The 13,018-nt window shown below is 47.8% G+C and overlaps 1 protein-coding gene and 1 pseudogene across 1 annotated transcript in view; one reads left to right on the forward strand and one right to left on the reverse strand.

Annotated features, from left to right (window-relative positions):
* The window catches only part of Ppfia1 (PTPRF interacting protein alpha 1), an 81,573-nt gene extending 73,777 nt beyond the window's left edge, over positions 1 to 7,796 (reverse strand). The window contains exons 1-2 of the mRNA XM_036200139.1: positions 7,555 to 7,796; positions 6,267 to 6,530 (exon numbers count right to left, since the gene is read on the reverse strand). Coding sequence (XP_036056032.1) covers positions 6,267 to 6,530 — 264 coding nt within the window. The 5' untranslated portion in view covers positions 7,555 to 7,796. The remainder of the gene's footprint in view (positions 1 to 6,266; positions 6,531 to 7,554) is intronic.
* LOC118577584 lies at positions 6,612 to 12,324 on the forward strand (annotated as a pseudogene).
* The last annotated feature ends 694 nt before the right edge of the window (positions 12,325 to 13,018 follow it).

Genomic DNA, 13,018 nt, shown 5'->3' on the forward strand with positions numbered 1-13,018 from the left:
TCTTCGAGCTCCAAGGCAGCCAGACTGGCCTAATTGGTGACAGGTCAGTGAGAGACCCTGGCTCAAAAATAAGGTGAATGGTGCCTGAGAAACTATAGCCGAGGTTGTTCTTGAGCCTCTACATGCACACAGATGGGCGCATGAGTGTGCGCATGTATGTGTGTGTGTGGGGGGGGGATTCTTAGAGATGGATTTCTATAAGAAAATAACCCCTGACAGAAACATGGGAAAGCAAGGGGGTAAAGAGCAACAAAATGCGTCACTGAGGCTGGATGTGGCACATGCCTGTAATTCTAGCACTTGGCAGCCTAAGGCAAGAGAACTGTTAGTTTCAAGCAAGCCTGAGCTAAAGAAAGATGGGGTGGGGCCAGGCATTGGTGGGGCAAGCCTGTAATCCCTGCACTCAGAGGCAGAGGCAGGTGGATATCTGTGAGTTCAAGGCTAGCCTGGGATACAGAGTGAGTTCCAGGAAAGGCACAAAGCTACACAGAGAAACCCTGTCTCAAGAAACAAAAGAAAGACAGAGAGAGAGAGAGAGAGAGAGAGAGAGAGAGAGAGAGAGAGAGAGAAGAAAGAAAGAAAGAAAGAAAGAAAGAAAGAAAGAAAGAAAGAAAGAAAGAGAAAGAAAGAGAAAAAGAAAGAAAGAGAAAAAGAAAGAAAGATGGGGGTGGGAATGAGGGTGGTATGGTGACACATGCCTTTACTCTCAGTACTCCAGAAGCAGAGGCAGGAGGTTCTCTATGAGTTCAAGGCCAGTCTGGTCTACATAGTGAGTTCCAGAACAGCCAAAGATACACATCAAGATGCTATCTTAAAAGGGGAAGTGGTACCTGTAATCCCTGCCCCTAGGAAGCTGAAACAAGAGGATTGCAGGTTCGTGGCCAGCCTGAGCTGCACAGCAAGCAAGACCTTGTTTCTCCTTTATCGTCAAAGCTAGCAATTGTGATCCCAAATCCTCAGGAAGCAAAGGCTAAGCCTAAACATATACATGAGAAAAATCAGATTCTACCACAAAACTGACTTGGAAGTTTCTCCTTCTCATTGGGAAAATATTGCGCTATGTGGTGTTCCCAGTGAACTTCTAACAATTAGGATGGAAACCATCACCTTCACAGGAAGTCTTCCATGAGGCAGAACACCACAAAACACTGCCCACCTTGTTCATGAGAACAATCCAACCTCTACACCAAAACCTACAGGAGTACAAGAAGGTGACCCCACTGGTCTACGACCCTACAACTCAGTCTACTTACAGGGGCACAAGAAGGTGACCACACAGGTCAGTCTCCCTCATGAATACAACCCTCAACGTATAATACTAACAAATAAAATCCAGTTAGGAATTGTCCCTAGGATTCCAAATTTTAAAAGTTAGGAGGCTAGGGCAGGAAAATCACAAGTTTGGAAAAAAACAAGAAGAGGAAGAAGAAGCAAAGGCCAGTTCTATTTAGGGGCTAGAAAGATGGCTCAGCAGTTAAAGAGCACTTGTCTACTCTTCCAGAGGACCTAGGTTCAATCCCCAGCACCCATAGTGGCTCACAACTGTATACAACTTCAACCCCAAGGAATCTAACATATTTTCTGGCCTCCAGGGGTACTACATACAAGAAGTGCACAGACACCCATGCAGGCAAAACCATGGACATAAAAAAAAAAAAAAAGTTCAAGATAGTATTTTTTCAAGCCAGTTCAATCTCAATACACTAGCAATAAATAATTATGAAGCTGGTTTATGTCTATAGATTAGAAGAACAATGCTAAAAAGACACCAGCCCCACATATTAGACATGTTCAAAGTTAAAACCCCAGTGCATCTTGTCTTGTGTAGTCGGTCAAGAAGACTGAACGAGCATGTACGTGTTGCGAGCATGCGTAAGTGCGTGCATGTGTTGGCATACACTCAGAAGTCAGATGACAGCTTTTAAAAAATTGCTTCTCTCCTTTCACCATGGGTTCCAAAAACAGGTTATTGGGCTTGGGAGGCAAGCACTTTAACCCACCAAGCTTCTCTCTGGCCCAAGCAGATTTCATGAGCCAGATTAAGAAAGTCTTAAAGAACAGCCGGCGGTGGTGGAGCACGCCTTTAATCCCAGCACTGGGGAGGCAGAGGCAGGCGGATCTCTGTGAATTCGAGGCCAGCCTGGGCTACCAAGTGAGTTCCAGGAAAGGCACAAAGCTACACAGGGAAACTCTGTCTCGAAAAAACCAAGAAAAAGAAAGAAAATCTTAAAGAACAAAGGTAAAGAACTTAAAAATCAGATCTCAAGACATCTGTAGTCATCCAGACACTATGGTATTTGTGTAAAAATAGCAAAGATGGAGCAAAAAGAGCTACCCATCCACTCCATCACTCTATCACTGAGACATAACCCAGCCCAAGACTATCAGATTTCCTAATCAGGACACAGTATAAATTACTTTGAGTTTTTTTGTTTTGTTTTGTGAGAGAGTTCACTATGCAGCCTTGGCTAGCCTGGAACTCACTACATAGACTGGCCTCAGACTCACAGACTCACCTGCCTCTGTTTCCTGAGTGCTGGGATTAAAGGTGTACATCACCAGCCTGGCCTACACAAAAATTTTTATTTATTGTTTGTTTGTTTTGTTTTTTTGTTCTTTGTTCTTGGGGGCAGCGTTTCTCTGTAGCTTTAGAGCCTGTCCTGGACCTCACTCTGTAGACCAGGCTGGCCTCGAACTCACAGAGATCCGCCTACCTCTGCTTCCTGAGCGCTGGGATTAAAGGTGTGCGTCACCACCGCCCAGCTCTTTTTTTTTTTTTTTAATTAAAATTACTTAGTTCTATGTGTATGGATATTTTGCCTGCACCTATGTTTACCTGTGTGCCGGGTATCCTTGGAGGCCAAAGGAGGGCATCAGCTCTCCTGGAACTGGAGTTATAGAAAGTCATGAGCTTCTATGTGGGTGCTGGGAATTGAACCCAGGTCCTCTGGAATAACAGCTAGTGCTCTTAACCACTGAACCTTCTCTCTTGCCCCTACATTAAATATACTTGGACTGAAGAGATGGCTCAGCTGGACTGAAGAGATGACTCAGCTGTTAAAGGATAGACTCACAACCAAAAATAAATATTCTGGGGTCAGGGGAGACCAACCATTGAACTACATTAAAATTTAAAACTTTTCCTCATAAAAAGATACTACTGAAGGCAGAGGCAGGTGGATCTCTGTGAGTTCGAGGCCAGCCTGGTCTACAAAGAGAGTTCCAGGACCGCCTCCAAAGCTACAGAGAAACCCTGTCTCGAAATATATATATACTACTGAGCTGGACATGGTAGGCACCTGAAATTCCAGCACTCAAGAGTCTGAGGCAGGATTATCAAAGTTGTAGGTTAGCCTGGAATACATGGCAAGATCTGTATATATGAATGTCTGTGAACATCTGTGTCTACATGTATATGAAATACTACAAAGTGAAAAGGCAAACACAAGAGTATAAAAACAACCTTTCAGGCTGGGAAGATGGCTCAGTGGGTAAAGTACACAAACACCCAAGTAAAAGCCAGGTGTGGCAGCTATGCCTGTAAAGGAGACAAAGAATGGAAAAATGGCTAAGCATATGGGTAAGAGCACCTGCTGCTCTTGCAGAAGACCAGGTTCTGTTTCCATCCCCCACATGGCAGTTCACAACTGTCTGAAACTCCAGCTCCAGAGAATGCAATGTTTCTTATCTCTGCAGGATCCTACACCCACATGGTACACATACAGACATTCAGGCACACACACATAGAAGATAAAATACTAAAAAACTAGTAAGGTTGAGAGCAGTCGAGGAAGACACCCAATATCAAACTCTGGCTTCCACACAGATGTGCAGAAGTGTATGAGCACCTGCATACAAACATATGCACATACAGGAACACACATGAACCTATACACATACACAAAAAAATTAATTAAAAAAAAATCTTCTAGCCAGGCATGGTTGTGCATCTTCTTAATCCCAGCACTTAGGTGACCTAGGCAAGCCGATTTCTGTGAGTTTGGGGCCAGCCTGACTTACATAGTGAGTTCTAGGACAGCCAGGGTTATGTAGAAAGACCCTGTCCCAAAACAAACAAAAAATTCTTCTATACATCTATGTTCTCAGAATGTATAAAGAACTTCAAATTAGAAACAGACAATCCAATCAACAAATAGAAAAAAGAGTCGCTGGGCTGAAGGCGGCTGCAGCAGGAAGCCACCTCTCCACATGGAACTTTGGAGCATATAACAACGGCTCTCATACTGCTGGTGGCAGTGTGGTTGTACCAACTGTCACCACAGCCACTTTTGGCAGCAATTCGAGGCTGCTGTCACTACAATTCCACTCCTTAGAATACTCCAGCAGAAACACACACACATCCAGTTCTGCACCTCCCCAAACGTAAATGCAGCAGCCAGCCTCAGGGGGCTTAACTGCAACAAGAACAAGTAGGGCCGGCCCACCTACACAGCACACTCTGGAGTCTGGGGAAGAGTCAAAACAAAACATACAGATTTCCTACAGAAAGTTAAGCATATGCAAAGGAATCAATAGTAAAGAGCTGGGCCCATTAGAATGGCGGACAGTCACTGATTACAGGCAGTAGGAAGGGTTTTCATAGGAGGTATGGTCCTGTCCATCTCTTAATCCAAGCACAGCTCCACAAGCGTAAGTGAACAGCTGGCTGAGGCACACACTGTGACTTGTAGGTCCTCATGCATGCTCCAGTTTAAGTACACTGACTGGACACATATGCCCATCTGGTCACATTAGCCACCAGAGGACCCTGATTCCAGGAAGAGAATGGTCTGAACTAAATTTACTCTATGACACTAGGCTCTGACATAACTGTGGGCACCAGCAAGTCCTAATTCAATGAGGCAGCATAGAGCAGCAGCCAGCAAGCCACCTAGCAAATGCAACACTTGCTGCCTGAAACCTACTGCCCACAACACCTGTCAGTCCTGTGTCCCCAGTGCCTGTTCTTTCCAAAAACCTAAGTGTCGGCCAAACATTGCTACACACAGACCTGAGCTGCAACAAACACAATTGCAAAGCAGAGCAAGTGGAACTCACAGGATCTTGAAAGCCTCTTCAGCATGTGGCAACAAAATCTGACCTAATTAACCCGCTATTTCTGAAGACTCCAGGAAGAAATTATTCTCTAGCCCCCAAACAAAAACTCTCAGCACACAACACTAACACCAAATTATTGTTTCTAAAAAGGACATTCAAACATTTAGTCCAATTTTACAGAACTGACTACAGCCAAAGATGCATCAAGGCAGTGATTATTCACTTGCACATTCATCTCTGCAGACCCAGCGTGAGAGCGTAAGTGCAGCTTCCTTGAGCACCATGAAGATACCCATCAAGATGAGCAAACTGGGCTTGTCAGCACAAAGCTAAGCAGCCCTTGCTCCGTAGGCCTTTCACCTTGGGCTTTGTTAGCTATCAAGCTTTCTCCTTCCCTTCCCACTGACTCCAGAAGAGAAGGCTCTAGCACACCAGTCCAGATGTGATACTAAAGACACACAAGGTGTTTCAAGCTCTGAAAGTCTCACCTGCCCATAAAGAGGAGCCTTGGGATTCAAAGTTCAATCTTTTCTCCCCTGAAACAAAGTTTCATTAAAGCTCATGTATGTTCTCAAGAAAGCCTGTGAAGACTTTACCAATGAGATCCGTCCTATTTATCCATGAGATTTCCCCCAGGAAATTGGAAATCCATTAAGACATAAACCAGGGGTAAAAGACACAAAATTCCTGAAATCCACTTCTCACTGGTCCACAGCAGGGAAGGACAAGTCTAAGACACAACAGGAAACTCAACACAGCTCAACTGCTTCACAGCCCCGTCAAAAACTTTGAAGCATAGCCAGGTGCTGGTGGCGCACACCTTTAATCCCAGCACTTGGGAGGCAGAGGCAGGCGGATCTGAGTTTGAGGCCAGCCTGGTCTACAGTCTGAGTTCCAGGACAACTTAGGCTACACAGAGAAACCATCTCAAAAACCAAAACAAAACAGCAACAACAAAAACACAACTTTGAAACACTTTCCCACACCTAGGCAGTTACCCTAAGAGGCACTGAGTTCACATGGCTTTGGAGACAACCCATTTACCCCCAAGCTGAATTCCTGCGAATTTTACCTGTGCTTAGAAAACACCACAAACATCGTTTCCTAAGTGATTACACAAAACAGCCAGCAAGCTAACACATTAACAAGACCGTCCCACAGACATTTAGCGACAGACACCTTGGTTACAATCTGGTTGGTTAGCATACCTGTGGAAGTGCAGTGTTGAGCTGCCTCTGCAAGGAATCTCTTTCATGACCAACCTCGTGCAATTTCCCCTGGGTTAATGCCAATGTTTCTTGTGTCTCTCTCAGTGTGTCCAGAAGGCGGTCTCGTTCCTCCAACATGGAGACCATGAGCTGCTCAAAATGTGAATCAGCGTCTGGCTGTGAAGGGGAGCCTGACCCATGGCTCCCACCTCCTCCTGAAGGGCCTTCTGCTTCACTAATGGTCGGCATCACCTCGCACATCATCTTGAAACAAGGAAAGATGCAGACAACAGTCAGTAGGTGCAGAACACAAACCTGTAGCTTTCTGCGCACCACCTGTGGATGATGAGCCAAAAGGCTGACAGCCCCACACTGTCAGAGCTGTTCCACTTTGGATGCACACATTCTGGGTAGTAGCATGCCCAGACCAACAGGAAGAACAGACTGGGGGATACTACAGACTTGGGAGTAAGGGGAGCTGGAATGCTCACCTCTCCCACCCAGGCCAAACCAGTGGAGTTTGTTGAAAACCTGCACTCTCAGCAGCTGAAGACAGTGGGCTTCTGTTAACTTATTTTGTTCTTCCCCAGGAAGAGAGAGATTCAAAACATATTCCCTCAACCACACAGAAGAAGACTGGGAACTGACAAGCACCAGCGCTATGGACCAAAGCATCTTCCAGGAATGTGTACAGTCAGCTCCTGGGAAGGACTGCCGGGCTCCCTGACTTGTGGGGCTGGATATTTGGTGAGCAGCGGAAAAAGCAACTGGATTGGCTCTTTAAGGCCTGGACAGAGGTGTTTTTGCAAAGGCCTGCTGCTGTGCAACGGTTGGTCAGCCAAGCTAACTTACATAAGTTTACAGCCAGAGGGGGGCAAGGAACAGAGTTTCCACACTGAGAATCTAGGAAGTAGGGACAGCAAGGCTAGGTTAAGAAAGGAGAAGGGAAAGGTGAGATGGCACTAGAGATAGCCAGGGCACAAGGCGGGGGATGAAGGGGATGCACTGCAGGTGCACCTGACCATGCCTGGGATGATCCTGCCGACCAGGACCCCGTTGGCTCTGCCTGGTTCAATTGACCCCAGCCTTACTACCCCCAACCCCGCTGACCCTGGCCAATTTAAGCTGACTCGGACCTAAGTGATCTCAACCGGGCTTGTCTGACCCCGGCTTGACTAAGCTAACCCCAAGACTGCTGACTCCGCTGACCCCCGCCCGCTGACCCCGCCGACCCGGCCCCACCGACCCCCGCCCGCCACTCTGCGCGGCCCGCTCCGCCCGCCCTCACCTTGGCCGGCGGGCGCGGCTCCGGGGCTACGCGGCAGCCTTCGGGCGGCGGCCGGCTGCGGGCCGACCCACGCAGCCCCTGGGCTGCGTCCTCGCCCGGCCCCCGGGCCCGCCGCCCCGCTCGTCACGAAGGCCGGCCCGCCGCTGCGGGACACTGGCGAGCGCAGAGGACCGGGCCCGGCGCGTCGCCGGCGTCAACGTGCCCGACGTCCGGAGCGTCGGCGCGAGCGTCAGCACCGCCCCCTGAGGGAGAGGTCGGCCGCGGGGCTATGCGCATGCGTCAGCTCCTGGGTAGTGGGCGGGCGGCCTTTCCCGAACGCCAATTGGCTATTTCTCTCTTTAGCCGCGCCCTCCACTCCGCCCCCCAGCAAGGCCAAGCCCCGCCCAGGCAGGGCGGCCTGTGGCGCCACAGGTAAAGAGCTCAGGCAGGTGCCCGCAGCTTGCAGTCCTGCTTTCCCTGCTGTCACTCCAGCGCGTGCGCTGACGTCACCCGAAAGCCGACGTCACCCTAGTGCCCACTCTCAGACCCAAGACTCCTGCTGAATCTTGGAGTCGCGCCGGCCACCTGCAGAACCAAAAAGTGCTGACAGACCTGGCAAGGTGCCTGCCTCGAGCCTGTAGGCCTAGGCTTCGGAAGTCTGAGGCAGGAGGATTGCCGCAAGTTGGAGGACCTGTCTCTAGAACAAAGGCGACTGCCATCAACCCTGACGACCGAGTTTGATCTCCAGTACCCAGAAGACCTGCATTAGATCCTTGGAACCCACATGGTCCTGAATGTTGTCCTCTGACCTACACACGTCTCGTGACTCCCATGCATGCAAACAAAAAAATGTAAGGGCCGGGTGGTGGCGGCGCGCGCCTGTAATCCCAGCACTCGGGAGGCAGAGGCAGGCGGATCTCTGTGAGTTCGAGGCCAGCCTGGGCTACCAAGTGAGTTCCAGGAAAGGCGCAAAGCTACACAGGGAAACCCTGTCTCGAAAAACCAAAAGAAAAAAAAAAAAAAAAAAAAAGCCATCCATCCTTGCAAGTATGAGAACCTGAGTTCCACTCCCAGAATCCACATGAAAATAAAAAGCCAGGGGTTGGGGATTTAGCTCAGTGGTAGAGCACTCCCCTAGCAAGTGCAAGGCCCTGGGTTCGATTCTCAGCTAAAAAAAAAAAAAAAATCTAAAAAGAAAATAAAAAGCCAGCCGGCCTTGATACTGCACGCCTTTTTTCCCAGCACTCAGGAAGCATAGGCAGGAAGATCTCTGTGACATCAAGGCCAGCCTAGTCTACATACTGAGTTCCAGACCAGCCAGGGTTAGTGAAATCTTGTCTGAAAAAAAAGAAAGAAAAGAAAATGAAAAAGAAAAAATTTAACCGCAACTGAAAAGCCAATAAAGTTTTCTGAAGGCCAAGGCAGAAGGACTGTCAACTTTCCTGAGCTACATAGAGAACCAGGCCAGTCAGGGTTACATGGCCAGATCCCTATTTCAAGAGATCAATAATTAATTAAAAAATCAAGTTATGGCCCAGGCATGGTGGTGAACACCTTAAATCCTAGCACTCAGAAAGCAGAGCCAGGCAGATCTCTGAGTTTAAAATTAGTCTAGCTTATATAGTGAGACCCTGTCTCAAAAAAAACAAAAAAAAAAACAAAAAAAAACAAAAAACAGATTATAAATAGGAGCACTAAGTTCTCTGAGGGGCTCTCCCAGTACCATCAGCCACTGCACACAAGTCCTCAGTTGCCTTGATCTTGGGTTTGGATTTGAGAAAATACACATTTATCCCCAGAGATCCTGCTGATACATCCGTCTCCTAAGAAATTGGCCCAGTACCAAATGCAGTTCAGCAGGGCACATTGCACTCGGTCCCCTCCCACATTCATGGATATGTGAAGCTGTTGTGGCTGAAAGCTAAAGAAAATAACGCTTCTCCAACAAGTTCCACAAGCTGAGAGATTTAACTGCTGCAGCAAGCCTTGCATGCTTTACATAATGTGTGAGTGGTGAGGTGTGACCACAGAAGAAACTGGGGTCTTGATGGAGCTGCACAGAAGAGATGGCATCCAGCTGGTCCCTGATGCTCAGAGGTTCTCCCCCAGACTTTTTGTCCTGGTCCCCGCTGATTTACACCCATTACTACAGACCACAAATCAGCAGAGACGGCTGTGAAGAACAGAGGCTGCAGGGCCATTGTCCCCTGGATCACAGAGATGTCGCTGGCATTCACAGTGTTTTGTTTGAATTTTTATCACATGTATGTGTCTGTGATGGGTATATCTATGTGTCTGATACGTCTGCACAGGTACAAGATACAACATGCATAGAGGCCAGAGGACAACATACAGGATTCATTTCCCTCTTCCCACCAGTCGGGTCCCAAGGGTCAAACTCAGGTCATCAGATTTGGTAGCAAGTGTTCTTACCTGCTGAACCATCTCACTGGTATTTTATTTTAGAGGCAAGGGCTCTTCGAGACAGAGTAGTGGGCACCTCTCCAGGCTTCTTTCTGTCTCTGCCTCATGAGTGCTGGGATGACAGGTGTGTGCTATCACACATGCCATCACCTCTGGCCCCTCTTTTTATGTATCTTTATTCCATGTGTTCAGGTGTTTGCCTGTATGTATGTATGTATGTATGTATGTATGTATGTATGTATGTGCACTATGTGCATGTTTGATGCATGCAGAGGCCATAAGAGTTCTTTGGAGCCTGTGGAACTGGAGTTACATACAGTTGCAAGCTGCCATTCAAGTATGGGTAATAGAACTAGAGTCCTCTGCAAGAGCAGCAAATGCCCTTAACCACTGAGCTGTCTCTCCAGCCTCACCCTTCCATCACCCATTTTTAAATAAGAGGTCTCACACAGTCCAGACTGGCTGAAAATTCACTATGTAGCATAGGCAAGCCTTGAACTCCTGATAAATCTCACAAGTGTTTGAGGATAACCAGTCACCACTACCACGCCCATCATGTGCCTTCTCATTCCACAGCTGAGGAGGCAGGTCTAAGGAGCTGCTAAAACAAAAAGGTCCATGGCCTGAGTGTCTTGAGTCCTGAGGCAGTTCCTTCTGCATGGGTTAGACAATTTATTGAAACCTTGCCCAAGGGTAAGCCTACTCTTCTTTGTTGGGAATGTGGTCTGTTTGGGTTGATCTGAGAACACAGATACCTCTGGATAGAGTGATAATGAAACCAAATTTGGGACTGAAGAGGCAATTCAGTCAGTAAAGGGCTTGCTGAGCAAGGGTGAGGACATGAGATCCATCCCCAGGACCCCCCCCCCAAAAAAAAAAAAAAACTGGCCGTGGCAGTACATGCAGGTAATCTCAGCCTGAGGAAGTGGAGACACAAGGATCCCTGGGGCTTGTGGCCAGCCAGAGAACAAGGTGGAAGGTATTCCTGAGGATGACACCTATACATGTGTACATACACACGTGGAAGTCACATGTGCAGAGCCACATCCCAGGAATCCAGCACTCCTCCTCACAACTCTTAGACATATACACTTGGAGGTTAGAGAATCTCATGCCTCCATCAGATGAGTGTAGAATCCAAGACTTGAGCCTAAACTCTTTAGGACCATGGCCATTTTTTCTCTTTCTCTCTCTCTTTTTTTTCCCTTGAAACAGTCTCACTGTCTAGTCCTGGCTGACCTGGAACTCACTATGTAGATCAGGTTGGCCTTGAACTCACAGAGATCTGCTAGGCTCTGCCTCCCAAGTGTTGGGATTAAAGGCGTGCGCCACCACACCCTGCTGTGACCAAAATTCTTGTTGCTGCATAGTGAGAGTTCTCTAGTCCTCACAGCATGGGCCACTCCCTAATGGGACTCTCATTGCTCCTCAAGGCTCCATGAGTTGACATAATCCTCAGATCCCAGCATAGGGCCAGATTCAGGGAAGAAACATACTAGCCTCACCTACATGTATCTTTATGTTAGAAAAGCAAGCCATCATGGCTGGAGAGACAGCTCAGAGGTTAAGAGCACCAGCTGCTCTTCTAGAGGACTGAGTTGGATTCCTAGCACCCACATAGAAGCTCACAACCATGTACAACTCCAATTCCAGGGGATTTGATGCCCTCTTCTGACATCCAAGAATACCAAGCACACATGTGATACACAGGCATACATGCAGACAAACCATTAAATAATGGGGGGGGGGCGAGGCAGGTTTGAGACAAGGTTTGTCTGTGTAGTTCTGGCTGTCCTGGAACTTGCTCTGTAGACTAAGATGGCCTTGAACTCTTGAACTCAAAGATCTGCCTGCCTCTGCCTCCCGAATGGTGGGGCTAAAAGTTTGTGCCACCACAACTAACTAAATAAAAATTTAATCTAGAAAGAAAGAAAGCCATCACCTGGTGCAGCTTGCTAGTATTGTGTTCAGCAGACAGCCATCTAATAAAAACACCCCCATTACAGGGACCAGAGAGTCAGCCCATCCCAGTTCTTAACTTCACCTCTAAGGCTCTAACCTGCACTCAGTGCCAATCTCCCCATCTGTCTGGTGGAGATAGTGACACTAGAATCCCATACTGTGGTGTTCACTATGACATTCAGTGAAGGTGGGGCCCTTGTAGCTGGCTCCTTGCCTGACCACCTAAATTACTTCCACCAGGTAGTTATATATGCAAAGGCTGGAGTTGGTTGGCCTGGTTCTGTATTGCCTCTGCTCCTTTTTGCCATAGCTGTGTATTCTGGAGCAAGTTGTTTGGCCCCTCTGAACCTCAAGCTCCTGGTCTATAAAGCAGAGGTGACCATCTCAGATTGCTGGAAGGGCTGAGTTAAGTGCTCAAGGGGTTTCTCAGATGCGCTTTTGGCCAACTCTCCATCTGCAAGGGAGTGAGAATTGAGGTCAGTCAACTAGCATCTTGCTTCCCTTTGCCCTATAGCCCAGGAATTGGCCTGGGTGGCTGCTTCTCATCAATGAGATGTGAGGTAAGCGACACAGAGTATTCTGGAATTGTCTTTCCTGATAAAAAGAGAGTAGTACAAAGCCTGTGGGCTCTACGATTTCCTCCTTCTTTAGGACCCTCTTTGAAGGCTGTTCAGTGGCAGCCATTTTGAGAGCACAAAGGGAAAATATTGGTACCTTGTCCTAATTCTGCACTGTTGACCCGACAAGCTGCACTCCAAAGCACTGCCCTAATTGTACTTGTCTCTAAGGTGCTAAATGAGCTGCCCCAGTGTCATGGCAGTCAACAGTGCCATGTCATACCCCCTCTTATTGACCCATCTTCCCCCTTCCTTTATTCCATTTGTTGAGGACTGAAGGTTAAGCCCACCACACACACACATTCATGCTAGGCTCACAAGCTTCCAACTTCCCAAACCCAGAAGTCAGCTGCTGAGTTTATCTTTCACTTCTCCTGTCCTGAGCCAAAGAATACAAAATCCATTCACTCTCGGTGAGTACTGCTTGTTATCGGCCTCACATTTCTGAGAGGAGAAAAGGACCCAGCTTAGAAATCAGTAAC

Source organism: Onychomys torridus, chromosome 1 (assembly GCF_903995425.1).
Source record: "Onychomys torridus chromosome 1, mOncTor1.1, whole genome shotgun sequence".
In the NCBI taxonomy this organism is placed as follows: Eukaryota; Metazoa; Chordata; class Mammalia; order Rodentia; family Cricetidae; genus Onychomys; species Onychomys torridus.